The following is an 18,228-nucleotide window of genomic DNA, read 5'->3' on the forward strand; positions in this document are numbered from 1 at the left end:
ACAAAGTCTCCGTACTGAGTTTCTGTCAACACTTGGTAACATCACACTGCAGCATTGTGATAGCAAAGAGAATGTTGCAGACATCTTTACCAAACCACTCGGTAAAGAACTTTTCAACAAACACCGACAAGCTCTTGGTTTGATGCAGAGGAAGGACATTCCTATTAAAGAGGTGTGATGGAATGTAATGCTCAGTCCTTTTTCGATTCCCCAGAATCATCATCTTGAGGGAAGGCCTACTTCATGATGTTGATCTTGAGGGACGGTGTTGAGAGATCATGCTCAACATCATGTCATAACATCATGTATATATTCTACATTTTCAACTAAATCTAGTGTACAGTTAGTCATTTGTGGTGTGCTCTCTAGCTGTGCTCTCTCTCTTCATCTCCACTCTTCTCCTCTCCCCTCTTCATATTTTGTCAAGATAGTGTAGAGCAGTAGAGCACAAAGCCCATTAATTAGGAAGGCGGAGGAGGAGTGAATGAACCCCTTGTTATACACACCAAAGCTTCAAAAACTACAAGTCTAAACCAAATCACTAACAAATCCCTATTACCACTAACCCAAAACGCCAACCATGTTCAGCAAAATCCATTTGGGCCTTGACCTAAAGAAACCAAGCAATACCGCATATTCCCTTAGTAAGGCCAACATGTACAATGATAACATGAGAAATGACTCCATAGGTGCCAAAGAGTGGGCAATTTTGGATCGTCGCTCAAAGGGATGATAGCACATTTTCAAATAAGCCATTGCAACTTCTTTGAAAGACTACCATTGGCCTGCCCCAGCCCCCCGTTAGGTGCTACTGTTTGGCTGGTCCTGCAAGACCCAACGTATAGGCTCAAATCCCACAATAGATCCGATGCAAGGTAGCAACACATTGACAACACACAAGGAAAGGTTATATGTGCTTAGACATTATCTGCTTGTTAGATATGTTTGTTGGTGCACAAATAACTACCTATAACAATCGATTTTCGTTCATGCTTCTGATAGAGTTTTAATCATCGCCAACCGCCTATACAAATGCCGTCACACGATACTTGTTCAGGCTACTACAATACAACTTCCAATTGTTGTCATGTAGCAACACACTTTAAAGAAGCAACAAGTCAATGAATAAATTGTTAAACTTGCCTTTTGCCCCACCTATTAATGCGCGTTGCGTTGCATAATGCGTACGCATTTCTCAACACACAATACAATGCTCACGTCACACACAAATATCACTGTCTTCACATGCTTCGTCGACGCGCTATACATGAACCCATTAAAATATGGAGCAAGTAAAAAGTGGCACTTTGTCAACACGCTAATCTGGTAAGCCCAAATTGTAATCATGAAATCGGTTTTGATGATCCCTTTCCTAGTCTCAATCAATCCACACACCTGCACTCAGCCAGCCCTTGCTCCGATACCATTACTAGAACACCCACAACCTTTTAGGTGTTAGATAACTGCAAAGCGTTGAGAAGTGTTTGCCACCTAACCACGATGTCCATGCGAGGACTCACCACACTAGAATGTCTTCGATGCACAATTTGTGACCCGTGGTCACTTCCTAAATGTCTACCAGGTCCTCTCTGGACTCTTAGTACACTTAGGATCTAGGATTTGTACTAACTATCCTAGCCAAGCTCTATTAGGCCTTAGAGTCACTCTAACCCCACTAGCTAGTGACCACTCTCTTTACTTCATAATTTCCTAACACAAGGCACTCTCGCTAGGGGTAACGCTACACTATTATTCATGCAAACAATTACTATGTTGGAGGGTGCAAGATATAGAGAGACTGGTGTCATGTGCACGGATTGGTATCTGACGTGTACTAGGTACATAGAACTAGCTCAGGTTAGCCTGGGGAGGCTTAGAGCTAGGCAGGCTTGATTCTCGGGTTGAGTGGCAAGGGTACGAACTATTTATAGGTCTTCGCTATTTTTGGCGCTGGGGCCCGAGTCTATAAAAGAGGCCCAGGGGGTTCAGTTCTCAGTGTGCAGTTGGGAGCAAGTCTCGTTCCCAGGTGCCAGGTCTGTTCCTGGATTGAGTCGCGGACGCGCGCCTGCATCTTAGCGTAGCCCAAGGCCCAGTGGCAGATCCAGGGCTTCACAGCGCCACCTAGTGGTATGGGACACCAGGCTGGTTTGGATCTGATTGGGAGTTCGTGCCAGTAGCTCAGCTCGTGGCTCGGAGGGGACATCTTCTGATTCGGGATCACATCCCGTAGATGTCATGGTTGGGTGGTGAGCAGCCTGCTCAGATCTGATGTTGTGTGTGGTTGTTTTGCAGATCAGGGGTTTCAGGAGTGCTGGGATGTGTCAGTTGGTATCAGAGCCAACTCCTGAGGTAGGAACTTCTGATGCGAGAATTTTTGACGGATTTCTCCTCCAGGTATGCCCTAAATTTCGAAATTTCTTGCTGCGTTTTTGCTGCATACCTGGGATAGGAGGGGTGGAGAGATATCTGGAAAAGAAAGAAGAATAGGAGAGAGAGAAAATCGAGATCTCTGAAGGCCTTTGAGAGAAGTCTAGAGGAAGGAGTAAGAGAGCAGAAAAGCAGGAGAGATGGGCAGGAAAAAAGCAGCAAGGGAGGCGGGGAAATAGCGCCTGTGATGGTACGGAGTAGGCGGGGCAAAGAGAGGCTTGACAGCCTGCGCAACAGGCTGTCAACAGCCTGCGCAACAGGCTGAGTACAGCCTGCGCATAAGGCTGCGAGCAGCCTGCGCAGGGGGGTGCTTTTCTCCGAAAAAGCACCCCTCCAAAGCTGGAGGGGCTTGGCCTTTTTTGGAAGCTTGGCTTCCAAATAAGGCTGCCCTGCACCCTATATAGGTGGGGGCCGGGTACTAGCCTAGCCACAAGCAGCCTAGAGCTTCGAGCTTTCCCCTCGATTTCTGTGCCAGCCAGCCAGCCTCATCCGTACCCTGCCTGCGCCAACATCACCCTGCCTCATGCAGTCTTCTGCATCCGCCCCCTGCTTGCGTCAGCCTGAGCAGCCATCGAAGGCCCTGCATCAGCCCGTACAGTCTGCGTCAGCACTGTACGGACCATCTGCGCCAGCTCCTGCACCTGTTGCTGCAAATCCGGACTGCGCACCTGTACCTGCAGCACTGTACGGACGCCGTACAGTTACGTCAGCACTGTACGGCCTCCGTCAGCAACCATACGGCCTGCGTCAGCAGACCGTACAGCTACTCCAGCAGCACCCGCATCCGGTTGCGGGTTCGGAGAGGTCCCGAGATTCGTGGGCTTCTGGTTCGCCACGTCTGCATCATTCGGGACGGTTTTCTTCTGCTCCTTCCTCCTCTGTGCTTTGTTGCAGTCAGTTATTTCTCTCAGTTTGTATTCAAATCAGATATCAGCCATGTCTGATGCTCAAAATCCCGAGTTCACCATGGGAGAGCAGGACTTGGATTACACTCCTGTGGGAGAGGAGGATCAGGGTCTCTATGACGACCTGATAACTAAAAAAGCCTTCAGTGAATTTACGACTGCTCTTGATGGTAAATTCGAGCAGGTCAATGCTAATCAATCGGGGTTGACACAGCAACTCCAGGGGATACAAGCAACTCTCACTCTTCTGGCTAGCACTGTACAGGCACTCACGCATGTGGATGCCATGGCTTCAGTGCTAGGCCCGAATATAACTCCCGATCCTTTTCCAGGTGACCAAAAGTCAAGAACAAAGGAGGTAGTTGACACTTGGTTACACAAGTGGCAGGTACACTTCCAATTCCACCCCTATCCAGATGAGAAAAAGATTCAGCTTGCAGCAGGGTTTATGTCAGGTAAAGCCTTGCTATGGTGGAAAGAACTCCAGCCTAAGCCTGATACTTGGACAGATTTTGAGGGCATCTTCAGGAAGGAGTTCCTGAAGAAGGAGGATGACTACGATATCGTTGGCAAGCTCAAGGCCCTCGATATGTCAAAATTGAACTTGACCTTTGAAGTTTATCTTCAAAGATTTAGGGATCTGCAAACCAGGGCCACCAAAATGGATCCAGTAACCTTGTTAGGTTTCTTCGTGGATGGTTTGCCAGACTCCTATAAGTTGCAGATAAAGAACAACAAGTGCACAACGTTGCAGGAGGCCATGACATATGCACGCATATATGATGATACCATGGCCGGTACCAAGGCAACCACAGTTACCGATACGAGTGGAAAGAACAAACGCAAGTTCTTTCAGCATACGACTGGTATTGCGGAGACGAAGCCTACGGACAACGCCTCCAAGAAAAGCTTAACTCCAGCAAAGAATGGTAAGGCCCGTTTCCTTCGCACTCTCAGGCTCAAGAATGAAGGCCGATGTTTCTATTGCGAGGAGCGGGGCCACACAAAGAATGAGTGTCCTAAGCGGAAGAACCAAAAGTTGGTGCTAGGACCGAAGCTCCAGGCGGGTCCACGTACCGCAGCCAAGGGAGCAAACCAAGTCACGATGACAGGTATTTCAGTAAATGTCATTACCTGCCCCCTTTCTTGTAATTGTACTTTCAATACTTCGTTGTTTGGTTCCCATGATCTTTTCCGAGTTTATGGAGAAGTTAGGGACCAACAGGTTCACATTCTCTTTGATCCGGGCAGCTCTCACAATTTTGTTAATTACAAATTTGTGCAGAAGATGGGGCTGTCCACAGTACCTAGCGACCACACCTATGAGGTGCAGCTTCCAGCTGGGAAGCAGTTTTGGGATCGCAAGGTTGAAGCGCTTCCTATCCGGATTCAGGCCTACACGGGAGCTCTTACATGCTATGTTATGCATCTGGAGCATGTAGACTTGTTGATCGGGATAGAGTGGTTTAAAACCCACAATATTCAGATCGGATGGACGCAGCATACGCTTTCTTTTGTAGATAAGGACACCCAATTTTGTATTCAGTGTGATAAAATTCCCTCTTCTCAGGGGCCTATTGTATCTGCGATGCAGCTTCGGAATAAATTAAACAATTCTCATTATGATGTCTATCAGTGTGTTTTGATTCCACTTTCTTCATTTGTTGTTTCGGTAATGAACAAGAATGCATTAAGTGTGTTTGAACACCGTGAATTAAGAATGTTGTTAGATAATTTTAAGGACGTATTCCCAGCTCAACTGCCGGAAGGTTTACCTCCAGAACGGGCAGTAGATCATCGCATAGACTTAGTCCCAGGGGCTCAACCTATCAATGTACCACCTTATAGGATGAGCCAGGTAGAGGAGGATGAGTTAGCTAGCCAGCTTCAGGATTACCTGAATATGGGCTATATCCGCCCAAGTAAATCACCTTGGGATGCACCTGTCCTCTTGAGAAAGAAGAAAGATTCTTCCTGGAGAATGTGTATAGATTATAAACGATTAAATAAAGTCACAATTAAGAACCGCTATCCTTTACCTCGTTCCGATGATTTGATAGACCGTTTGGCCGGAGCGAAGTATTTCACTAAGATTGATTTGCGTACGGGTTATCATCAAATCCGTATCTATGCTAAACACATAGATAGGACCGCATTCCGGACTAGGTATGGTCATTACGAGTTCCTCGTATTACCTTTTGGTTTGACCAATGCTCCTGCTACTTTTCAGCAGATGATGAACGATTTGTTCAGGGATTTTCTGGGCACAGAGAGTCCAGGATGGGAGCTCCATGGTTGACCAGGACTCAGGGATTGTGCCACCTAGGATACAGGCGGCGGGAGGTCAGTGGATGATTAGGAACGGCTTGCTGTTCCGGAATGAAAAGATTTGTGTGCCTGATGTTCTGGACCTTAAATCCAAGATTCTCTGGGAGTGTCATGATGCTCCTAGTGCGGGACATCCAGGTATACATAGGACTCTGTCTCTTGTGAAGCATACCTTTTATTGGCCTAAGATGCGTGCATTTATAGAGAACTATGTAGTAGGTTGCCGGATTTGTCAGGTTACTAAGGCTGAATGCCTTAGAAGCGCGGGCTTATTACAGCCTTTACAGATTCCAGGTAATAAATGGGAAAGCATTTCCATGGATTTTATTACTGGTTTACCTCGAACGCGCAAGGGTCATGACTCTATTTGGGTCATAGTCGACCGTTTGACAAAAATGGCTAGGTTCTTACCTACAAGAACAACTATTTCAGCTGTTCAGTTGGCTCACGAGTTTGTGGACCACTTGTTCAAGCTGTATGGTTTGCCATCTGACATAGTCAGTGACAGGGACTCAAAGTTTACCAGTAACTTTTGGACACTTGTTTTTGAGAAGTTAGAAACTACTCTAAGTATGAGTTCCTCGGATCATGCACAATCTGATGGCAGTACAGAAAAGGTCAACCAGTTGGTTGAAGACATGCTTCGGGCATATGTATCTAAGAGACAGTCTTCATGGGAAGATTATCTACCTATGATTGAATTTGCTTACAACAGTGCAAAGCATTCTAGTACAGGTTATAGTCCTTTTATGCTTATGTACGGGTTTCAACCTAAGTCACCAGTTATGGTTGGATTAAAAGGGATTCAAAATGATGCTGCTAAGAATTTCTTGCTAGATATGCAGGAAATGTTGCAGTTTGCCAAGGAGTCTATTAGAAGTGCCCAGGATCGGGATAGATTTTATGCTAATAGACATCGTTCACCTAGAGAGTTCTCTGAAGGAACGATGGTATATTTGCGAATTCCTAAGGAATCCAAGAGCCTAAGTACTGGTTTGGTTCCGAAATTATCCCCCAGATACTGTGGCCCTTTCAAGGTCATTAAAAGAATTGGACCAGTTGCATATCGACTAGAATTGCCTCCTGATGTTAAAGTACATCCAGTCTTTCATGTCAGTAGACTGAAAGAAGTATTGGGTGCAGATGATCAACTTGTTTCTCCTCATGAGATTATAGAAGTTACAGATTTGACTTTTATTCCTCACGAACCCGAGTGTATTCTTGAATTTCGTGAAAGACAGATTCGAAATCGTACTATCACGGAATACAAGATTAAGTGGAAGAATCGTGTTGAGGAGCATGCAACATGGGAGACATTACAAAACCTCCAAAGAACATTTCCAGATTTCTTAGCGAACTCAGGAGTGAGTTCTTAGAGGAGGGGGAGTATGTCATGTGCACGGATTGGTATCTGACGTGTACTAGGTACACAGAACTAGCTCAGGTTAGCCTGGGGAGGCTTAGAGCTAGGCAGGCTTGATTCTCGGGTTGAGTGGCAAGGGTACGAACTATTTATAGGTCTTCGCTATTTTTGGCGCTGGGGCCCGAGTCTATAAAAGAGGCCCAGGGGGTTCAGTTCTCAGTGTGCAGTTGGGAGCAAGTCTCGTTCCCAGGTGCCAGGTCTGTTCCTGGATTGAGTCGCGGACGCGCGCCTGCATCTTAGCGTAGCCCAAGGCCCAGTGGCAGATCCAGGGCTTCACAGCGCCACCTGGTGGTATGGGACACCAGGCTGGTTTGGATCTGATTGGGAGTTCGTGCCAGTAGCTCAGCTCGTGGCTCAGAGGGGACATCTTCTGATTCGGGATCACATCCCGTAGATGTCATGGTTGGGTGGTGAGCAGCCTGCTCAGATCTGATGTTGTGTGTGGTTGTTTTGCAGATCAGGGGTTTCAGGAGTGCTGGGATGTGTCAACTGGCATGATGAAGATCACTTGCATCCATTGAGCATTGGCCTTTGTTTTGTACTTAGCATGCCAATCACATAATATATGGTAGTCTAATTTCTCAGAAAGACAAAATAGGGTCCCTCGGGTTTCGTGTTTGAAGTGTTAGCATGCGAGAGAAAAGGCTTGGCAAAGAGAAAATTGCACGGAAAGAGCAAACTAGCAGCCCTAAAGATGAAAATGGAAACTGCCAGGAGTCAGAACTCCTAAAAATTGGTGTCTTGAGAAAAAATTATAATTTTTACTTTTTCAAATGTTGGAAAAACATTGACTTTTTGGACTTTGGCCTCGCAAAAGAAGAAAGGATCAAGGAGAAGGGGCAAGGAAGAATGTTTCAAGCTGGATGTGGGCAAGTATTTCAAGGGCATTCATGGCCGACTCGAGCTCTTTAAGTGGCCTGTATTGAATGTATATTGAGGTTCAGTAGGAAAGGACATTTTTTGCTTTGAAAATGGGATGTTGCCTTTGAGAGGCCATTTATGATGAAGGAACTTTCCACATGCACTGCTGTATGAAGAAAGAAAAGTGCCCTGGCCTAGACTGCATTGGTTGCTTTTCCTTCCCTCCTTGGCATCTAAGACATCTCTCCACATGCTTTTTTATTCGAGAAGGCATCCTCATTTATAGGCCTGGCCCGAGGTCAGCAGCACAGCAGCTCAGGTTGGCAAGGAGAGGCTGCATACAGTCTGCAACAGGCAACAGACAGCAACAGAGGGTCGGGGCAACAGATAGGCAGCAACCTGTTGGCCTCCCATGTCAGGTAGGCAGATCTGGTTGGGGAGCAGACGAAGTTGGGTGACAGACTGTTTGGCCAATCTGTCACAGGGTCAGCCAATTCCAGCTCTAAATATATGCCGTCTTTGGAGGCATTCCATTCATTCAAAAGGTTGAGAGTCAGCACCCCAGGACACTCCAGCCTGCTGGAATGCTGCATGAAGGCAAGCTGTATCTGCACTACACATCAGAGCATACTTCTGCAGGAGTGCTCAACCTAGAGCAGCTACTGAAGTCCAGTGGGGACATACGGTGATCTAGGAGAGGTCAGTTTTGGCTATATTTTGTACTTGGACATTACCTCTATTTATGAGATTTGTTTGGCTGAATATCTGTGGAGAGAATACACATATCTAAAGTGTTCTCTCAGTAAGCACACGGAGTGAGTTCACATTCAAGTTTTGTTGTGAGATCTCAAGACCTTTCTTTATTCCGCTGTGTTAGTTGGCTGTAGCAAGCAATCCTTTTCTCAAACATCTATGAATCAAATTCTGAAACATACCAAGATAGTATTCTCAAAGCTTCCACATGATCTAGAAAGAATTCTTGATGTTAAAGAAAGGCTTACGTGCCATAAAAAATAATATTTAGTAAAGTGGATGATTCAGAAGAACATGTTACTTAGGAAAGTGTCGCAAACTCAGATTCCTGACATTGTGCCAAGGACGCCAACTTTTATTAAGGGGGAGGAAATGTTACATCAATAATAGTGTGATGTAGCATTACCCTTGGGGGGGTGCCTTGGGTTAGGAAATTAGGTAAAGATAGTGGTCACTAGTTAGTGGGGTAAGAGAGACCCTAAGGCCTAGTAGAGCCTAGGGCCGTTGGTACATGCCCTGGTCCTAAGTATACTAAGTGTCCTAAGTGGACTAGTACACATGAACTGTTGTGGCTGGGTGGCGAATGTCTCCTAACATTTGCAGGTATCTCAAACCTTCTTGGTTGTGGGTGTTCTAACAGTAATTACTGTACACAAACAGACTGAACCACTGAGCAATAAGCAAGCAACTTACAAAGACCTGCCCTAAAGGCCCAGCAGCTTGAGACTCTGCTTACAGGTGAGCATGAGGTATCAAAAAGTCAAGTTCGCCCACCTCTGGGAAATCAGTCAACAAAAGTGTTGGTGCTGTAATGAATCGGAGAAGGTCAGATCAAACTTAAAATTAGATGCAGAGTCACATCAAGACAAGATAGTAAATTGTGCCCCTCGTATAACATTGCCAGGGTCAATTAAGAATCATATAACATTGTCTTTGCCAGAAAATTATACAATGCAAGCTGTGGCATCCATGCTCATGCCATCAGAGCCAAAAAGCAAGATATAAACACGTGGACTTCAGTATTTCAGTATCCATGCCTACCTACACAGACAATACCAAACACATGCAAGCTAACTTCTAAGTCTCACACGTGCACGGGCTGACCTACTGACTACAGAAGCATAATGTCTCTGTGAAATGCAAGAGGCAAGTGCTTGTGTGGCAGCAATCGCCTAACACGGGGTGCAAGTGGCCCCCTCCATAGAATGTATTTCTTTATTGCTCAGCCAAAAGGCTGAATTACAAAGCTCTCTTGAAGAAGTTGCTCTGCACCGATGGTGAAAGCTGGGTCTTACTAAGAAGGAGTTGGAGGGAGGCACTGGGCAGGGCTGCTGCTCCTTTCCTCCTCCTGCCCTGTTGCTGGGGCATCTTGCTGAAGGTTGTGGCTTGCTGAACTATTGCTTTGCAATAAGGTATGGGAGCTTTTATAGTCTGCTGCTGGCCAACCTGCAGTCATCCTGAGCCAACTTGCTCCTGGGCAGATCTAGGTGTCCATCCAGCAGGTCCAGTGGCTGACATGGCACCCAGTCAACTGCTGTTTGCTGCGTACTGCCCTGCAGCTGATATGGCAGCCTGCATGGGGGATGTGCTACCTCATGCCATGTGGTGCCTGCATGGCTGTTGCTTTTGTATGGCTAGATTCGCACGTCCTATAGCATGTAGGACTTCTATGAATCTCTGTGATCAATCCTCCGACAAAACAATGACCCACTAAAGTCCCGTGCACAAAAGTTACAATCATGATTCTACTATGCTTGCAAGCATGGCGTCCTTGCTCATGCAAGATAAGAACATGCGGACATCCTATGCCTACCTACACAGACAATGCAGCACACATTCAAGCTATCTTCTAAGTCACACACATGAGTGGGCTAACCAACTCAGGATGGAAGCATAATGAAAGAGAGAACTGCTTATGTGCCAACGAGTGCTTTAAAAGAATGCACAGGCATGGGGTTCAAAGATCGTGAACAACAAAAACAACAAGAGTAGCCTACTGATGACTTTAGGTTAGCACCTGGAGGCATAAAGAAGAGTCGATTCCACGTATCAGCAGGGGGTTAAAGGCTGAGATATTATTAAATATCTAGAACCCAATTTTTACACACACAACATTTTAATAAAGGATTTCTAAATATGTATGAAACGGGGGATTCTTTCCCATTCCATAAGACCATTTTCTCTCACTCAGCTTGTTCCACTGCCACCCAGCCCGCCCACATTGTCATGTTGATCGCTGACTTCAGATGAAGGCCTCATGTGTTGCTGACTCCTGAGGTTATTCTACAATAACTTTGCATGCTAGCTTGTAGAGACACATTAAATGAAGGTTCGCTTCAGACCCTCTATACATTGCACAAGTATCTTTGTCTGCTGTGCCAGTGTCAGGGAGCAGCCCAGCCCTATGGACTCTCTAGCATTTCCTCAGTCTGTTTTACTAGAGTCCTGGCACCTCCCACGTCCCAGCTTGGTCTCCTCCCTGATGCCACATACAGCCTCCTCCTAGGTTTGTGCAGATAGTCGTTTCTTTAGTTAGGTGGCACAAAAAGCCTGCATTAACAAGTCAGGACAATTGCAGCAATATCTAACAGAGGATCTAAGAGGAAAACACTCGATTTCGTTAAGGGGAGCATTCTAAATATGTCTCGCGCTTGCAATTAGAACGCTCGAAGGAAATAATGGAACAGTCTCTCGCTTACGTTCGAAGGAAATATTGGAACTAATATAAGCAAACCTAGCCATGCGGCAGCTTTTTGAGCTACCGCTTGACCAGCGCACACACAATCGCAAAACAACTAAACCACTTCTCGTTCTCTTGCAGCATAAGTCCACGGGAAACGTAACAGGAACAAGATTTCGCATACCAAGCAGAGCTTCAGCTTTGAGCATCCTCGACAGCCTCAAGATGGGATTAACAAGTGGGAAAGGGGCAAAACAAACTTAAGCCAAAGGTAGAATAGCATTTCGCACAACGATTGCGCATTGCAAATCACCTGTTTCCATGGCAGTAAATAACACACGGAAGTTGTGCATCTTCAGAAAATGCTTGGGGAATGTAATGACTGCACTTCAACACCTGACCTCTGTTGTTCGTAATCTGCCATACCAAAAAGGAAAGATTGAGGATGCTTGCATTCGTAAGACCCCAAGACCTCCAGATCATGAGTACTTGAAATCTCCCAAATCACGGCAGGACGGAATGTTCTCAAGGTTCTTTGCACACTTTACAATGTACGACCGTCCCTTGTGAGAAAAATATAAAGATAATACAAAGCGTAGAGATACTCGCTTGCCTCCAAATCCTTTCTTTGATATTTGCGACCTTTAATGGAAAATTCAGGTTCGAGAAGATCGTCGATACTATAATCTGCCCTGTAATCACACAAAAATAAACCATCATGTGTCTCCTGAGACCTCTGAGAATTCGCCATTCCTTCAAATTGGGAGAATCTGCCGTTACTTGAAATTGAGGAGTATATAGTGTATATAATTCAAGCGATCCACCTAAAGAAAAACAATTCGTGCGTAGCAAGGAAGCTGCTGAAATAGTTTTGCTAGCGCGCTTGAGAATAAACAGCGCGAGATGCACGTTCTGGAGGGAGCTTCAGTTGTCCGGTGTCGTTAAACATTCTGGTCTACGAATTAGAGCAATGGGGCACATCTTCGTAGTAGCTCCCCAGCACATTCCCCTGGCCTTTACCACACTTCGAATTTGCAGTCCTGCCTCCGATACTCTCTAGAGAACGATATACGCGCCTCGAAGCGTGCATCATTTTTGGCTAATCTCAGGCGAAATTTGCATTTCGAACATTTTTCCGCGGTGTTCCTGGAAAGGGATTCTTGCGCGAAGTCGGTATCGCAGTGTGTGCCGTCCCAAGTGCAGAGCTTCTCCAGAAAAGCTCTAAGAAAAATTGTGAGAGAAAGGGGAAAAGGGGGGGGGGGAGGGAGGGAAGGAGGAAAGACCTGGGGGGGCGGATGACGAAGTTGACGAAGGGCTCCATGAAACGCAAAAGGGGCGAGGCAAAAGGGAGGGAAGGGGAGGAAGAGGGAGGCGATCAAGGGCAAAGGGAAGGGGAAGGAGGAGGATGGAGGAGCCAAGTGGAGGAGAGGGAGAGGAGGAGGTGTTGGAGCAGAGACATGGAGGAGAAGAAGAAGCAGGAGGCTTGGAGAAACGTGAGGGGAGCAGGAGCAGGGGAGAGCATGTGCTTGTTGTTGTTGTTGTTGTCTTGGGAAGAATGCTTGTGTTGAAATGAACAGAAATGCTTCTCTGTTTTAACCTTTGAGTTAGTGTTGTCTCTCTGTATGTGTGTGCAGAAACTAGTTAAGTACATTAAGAAACGCAGAGTTGACCATGATGATGATGATGATTATGATGATGAGCATGAGCATCAACAGTAGCATCTCTTTTTATGATTAAATGAAATTTTCTTTTCTTTTCTTTTTTGTAAATTTCACGGCCTCAAGCCGGCCTTCCTACTAGCCACCTTTGCTCCGCCGTCTTCCCATCCTCCTCCTCCACCTCTCGTCTCTAGTCTTCAAAACTTCCATCTCAACCATTGGATCAAAATCTTTCCGGAATCGTACTCTCACCCTGCTAGAATTTGCATGCCCGAGGTGCTCGAAATTTCACTCCCAAAGGCTTAGCTGATGGTCAGGATCAAGGTCGGGGAGTCCCACTTTCCTCTTGGAAAATGGCTCGTCCCCCACTTTCCCTACCATGGTCACTCCAATGCCCATCTCTAGCCTCCATCCATCCCATTGTAGCCTCTCTCACCCTCACCAATGAGCCTTTTGCTACATGCCCTTCTAGCAAGCAATAGAAAACGACAACCCAAAACCATGCCTAACAATTGCAATCAAACTACCCAATCTGATCGAACAACCAATGAAAAGCTACCCTTGCCTTCCATGTGCCCATAACTCTAATGACATCCTACTAACTCCAATACCTAATTCGAATGGCATCTCATTGGCAACATTCCTAACAAATTGAAAATACATGTACCCAATCTATCCAATCAATTAAAACTACTCCTCGCTCTAACAGTAGGGCCCAAAGGTAGCTTCCCCACATTCACATCATGCAAGCTACCCACATTCAAATCAATCGCCTACCTAAGGGCTAGCCACATTCAAATCCTTCAAGCTTGCATGATGCTTACATTACGATCTTGTTTGCAGCCTATCTTGTAGCCTGGCAACATAACCTCCTAGGCAAATGTGCCCTCAAATGGGCCGTGGGTGGGTGAGTGCCCAAAAAGAAAGAAAAAACTACTCCCTCCAAGTTCCATTTGCAGCAAGATATCATTGGCACCGCACATCAAACATGGTCAACATGGGGAGCCATCTTGAGCCACTCTTGTCAAAAACACATCAATTGAAATTACTCCCTCCAAAGAAGACCACATATTGAGCGTGGTCAACATGGTAGCCATCTTTAGCCCTTGCATGCGTTGTAGCCACTCTAATTGAAACTCCCTTCAACTTCCATTTGAAGAAGATATAGTTTGCACAGCACATCAATCATGGTTAACTCCCAATGCTTCATTTGACCAAACAATTACCCACAAATAGGGCTTGCAAATAAACAATTTTCCCCTTTTTATAGCCATATTGAACAAACAAAACCTTTGCCACCACCACTCCACCAACAAGATGCACCACTATGGTCTATCAAACCTCTCACTACAACTGACCAATATTCTGACAATAGACTTGTAGCAATCTCCAATATCTGATGTCTTTCATAGCAACACTAAGCCAACAATTTAAGTTAACCACTTCCTACAAATCCCTCACTAAATGAGGAAGCCACAAGTAGCATCTACCCTACATAAAATCATCAAGTTGCATGTAATCTTGCATGTAATCTTTACCACATGTATCTCCCTCCTCCTCAAGTCTCCCTCATTGTCATCGTCTTCATGAACGCTTGCCAATGACACGCTTTGACCCATTTGCCCCTCGTAGCAGTTACTCACCAAAAGCAATATGCTAACTCATTCTATCAATGCGCCCTTTTAGTTTTGTCCTTTCATGCTACCATTGCAACATGTAGGCGTGCATAATGCATCCAATTATACCTATCAACTTCAAACTACCAAACTTTACAAGGATGGACCCATCTCCCTTAAACATGGACACCACTTGCATGTGGCCACCCCCCAAGAAGGTAAACCCCACAACAACATTACCACATTAAGAAAATAACCTTGCGCACTCACCTCAATGCTATAGACAATATTTATTCTCTTGAAAACTTCACTGAAGCACATGCACGGATCCTCGTTTGTCCCATCTCTATCGACATATTTTCAAAAGCCACTTTCTTTTATGGTTAAGTTTGACAAAGAGGAAAAGTCCACTCAAAGTATGAAGCATATATAAAAGTGAAATGTATTAAAAAATTTAGAATTTTTATTGAGAAAGGAAAAGGTGAGGTCATATAACTGGCGGATATGGCAAAGAGGGGTTCTTTTTAAAATCCAATTGTTAAAGAGTTCATAGATTAATAGAACATAGATGCTAAGATACCAAACCATGGAGGAACATTTATGGTTTATAAGAAATAACTAGGATGCCCATTTTAGTATCTAAATCTAAAAGAGTTAAAACAAGGGGCACACACGTGCCCAATGCACTGCTCCCAAGTGGGGGAGTATAACTCCAGTTGATCCGCTTTCAAAGGGCCTCTAAATTAGAAACTTTGTAGTAGTTAGAGCTTTGCCCCTAACAGGGCAGTGCTAACAAACACACAAATTTTGCATCTAGCAAAGAAGTGTAAACTTAAATGGAAAGCAAGCGCTTTATCTTGGCATCAATCCCAACACATATTACATTGACATCATGAGAGAAAATAATGGATAGGTAGCCTCCATGAAGGAGGCATGTTGAGTGTCATTTCTCATGATTCAAAGGTATTAGACATGTTTAGTATAAAGCAACCACTTTTAAACATAAAGTAGTAGTTCGCTCCTTAGTAATATGCTTGAGCTATTTTGTTCCTGAATTCTCATCATCAAGATTCCTCAAAGGAAACATGTTTTGTACTTTCAAGCTCTTTTGTGAACATTGAAATCCATAAGTCTATGTTACTATCTAAGAAGAATAAGTGGATTGCATTTGCGTACAACATTCTCATTCTACTAGTATGCTTTTCTTAACAAAAGTACTTTATAATTTTTACAACTTCTAGCATGTCTTTATATCTTAGGGAAAAAGAATGGACATTCTCATCACTTTGTTAATAAGATAGATTTGTATATACAATATTGATATTGTCTTTGATTCAACATGTATACAATCCATTTATTCTAGTGGAACTAACTATTCGTACCATTCCAACATCTTGAACGATCTATGCCGAGCAAGCAAATTTGAGTATAAATTGGAGTTGTCTAAAAAAAAGGTGCCATAATAATGTATTAGGTAATTACAAAGCTTGAAACACGTGGTAACTATCTTTTATGGATGTAAGCACTTGGTTACAGAACATTGGTAAAAAGATTTCATTTGTTCTATTAGTTATCTTAGATTAATCAATATAATCACAAAACAAATTATCGATAACTTCATGCTTTGTTACCTTTTATCTATTTCATGAGTATCACTTTCTCAAATGAACACGTTGTCATTTTGTTATTTATGTTACTTTTGCTCTTTTTCTTTTAAAACATCTTCATTTAGAGTATTGGAAAGACCTTGTTACAAAATGCATCGTTCCCCCCAAATGGCACCCACCTAATTCCTCCATTGATCTATACTTCCCATCTATGTATTTGAAAGGCCTTTAGTCTCAACAAATTATTCTATGCATATAACTTCACCTGAGGAGAAACCTAATTGAAAAGACCTTTATTTTTCAATGGAGAAATTCAATTGATCTCATAAGTGAAAAGGTAGAGATAGCCCGATTAACTAATGTCAAAGAGATGACTTCATTCAAACTTTAATGCAAAGGGGGGATTTGAACTCGATACATTTTATACCCACTCATAAGGTCTTTCGTTAGGCTACATGAGATGATGTGAAAAATGTGTAAAAAGGTTCTAAGCCCTTGCCCTTGTAAATAAGATGGTAGGGGGGCCCCATCCCTCACAAAAGAGGGACTACCTCATTAATCACTCTCCCCTTAAACCCCCCCCCCCCCCCCCTCCTCTTTTGCCTTTACAACCCCTCCCTCCTCCTCTTTCCCCACTAATTCATAAATGTTTTAATTCTTCTCAATTACCGGGGGAGCTATTAGAGGGCTAGATAGATACAGACAAACATCCATATATGGTTGGATGCTTGTCCAAGTCCTACTTCTAAACTAATCTCCCTAATCATTGGAAGTGGTTGTATTCGATAAGTTCCTTTATACTTTTGCAGTATAAGACAAACATCCACATATGTTTTGAAGTTTGTCCAAATGCTTCTTCCAAATTAGTTTCCCTTATCGTGGAGGTGGCTATATTCGATGAGCTTCTTTATATTTTTGTAAGAGGTGTATGTACAATTAGTAAGCAAGGGATCTAGATGATGAGGAAGAGAGGGGGGAGACATTGAACTCTAATTAAAGATTTCTTTCTTCTAAATCTTTACCAATGTTTATTTTGCTTTTTATAGTCTTTCAAACTATAAACACCCATGGGGTAGTGCACCACTTTAGGAGGTGGATAGTCAAGGAAGGCCTATAAATCCTAATAACTGACAAAGTTACACAACCGCATAAGAACTGTATCAAAGAGTATTGAAATGTATGTAATGTGAAAATCTGCATCACAAAATGCTAGCCATAATTAATCATTGTCTTTTAATAACCAACTTTTGAGTAAGCATTAGGCATGGCTGACTTGACTAACTAAACCATCTCAAATGTTGATTGAACTTTAGTTCAACTAAGTATTGGCTAATATCATATCTTCATGCTTCTTCAGCTCATTTGTGCTTGCAACAGACCAGATCAAAAAGTGGTCAACTAGATTGCTTCAGCTAAATCAAATGTCCAAAACTTGGAGAGCTTACACTATTGCCATAACTGTTAATTTTTATGGGCATCAAGTCCTTTAACAATATGAATGGGTGTTAGGAAGCATTAGAGTTAGTACAATTCTTTGAAGCTTATAAACATTGTGTTATTTTCAATGCCACGCTAATTGAAAACAAAGCTTAATGCAAATTCTTATGAGTAATAGGAAAACTTATACAGTAGCACCACTTATAGAGGAATAAGATATATAATTGAGTTTGACAAATGGGATCATTTCTTACTTGTTCTCTTACTGCCATGTTGTCTTTGCCAATCTTCCAAAGGCCGAAGATAGATTCTCTCAATTGTGCTCATAATATATTGACCCAAGAATCCAAGTTGTTGAGCCCTTAAGATTGCCTCCACATCACTCATTGAATCCACATTGCGCATTGATTGTAATATGTCAAGTTGTTCTGTAGACAATCTCCTTAATGGTGCTGGTATTCTCATTAACTAATTCGTTTTTTTTTGTTCATCTTGCTTCAAAAAATTTGATGGTTTCTTCTCCTTGTCTGAGG

At 43.8% G+C, this 18,228-nt stretch overlaps 1 protein-coding gene across 2 annotated transcripts in view; it reads right to left on the bottom strand.

Moving 5' to 3' along the window:
- Window positions 1-12,973, bottom strand: part of LOC147896815 (uncharacterized) — a 76,062-nt gene extending 63,089 nt beyond the window's left edge. For both annotated transcript variants that reach the window (XM_087381474.1, XM_087381473.1), the window contains exons 1-3: window positions 12,661-12,973; window positions 11,991-12,069; window positions 11,691-11,794 (exon numbers count right to left, since the gene is read on the bottom strand). In XM_087381474.1, the coding sequence (XP_087237600.1) occupies window positions 11,691-11,794; window positions 11,991-12,069; window positions 12,661-12,698 (221 nt within the window). In that variant the 5' untranslated portion in view covers window positions 12,699-12,973. The remainder of the gene's footprint in view (window positions 1-11,690; window positions 11,795-11,990; window positions 12,070-12,660) is intronic.
- Between the last annotated feature and the right edge of the window lie 5,255 nt (window positions 12,974-18,228).

This window comes from Dipteris shenzhenensis, chromosome 11 (assembly GCF_047967505.1).
Source record: "Dipteris shenzhenensis isolate YYH24624 ecotype China chromosome 11, Dip_SZ_1.0, whole genome shotgun sequence".
Lineage (NCBI taxonomy): Eukaryota > Viridiplantae > Streptophyta > Polypodiopsida > Gleicheniales > Dipteridaceae > Dipteris > Dipteris shenzhenensis.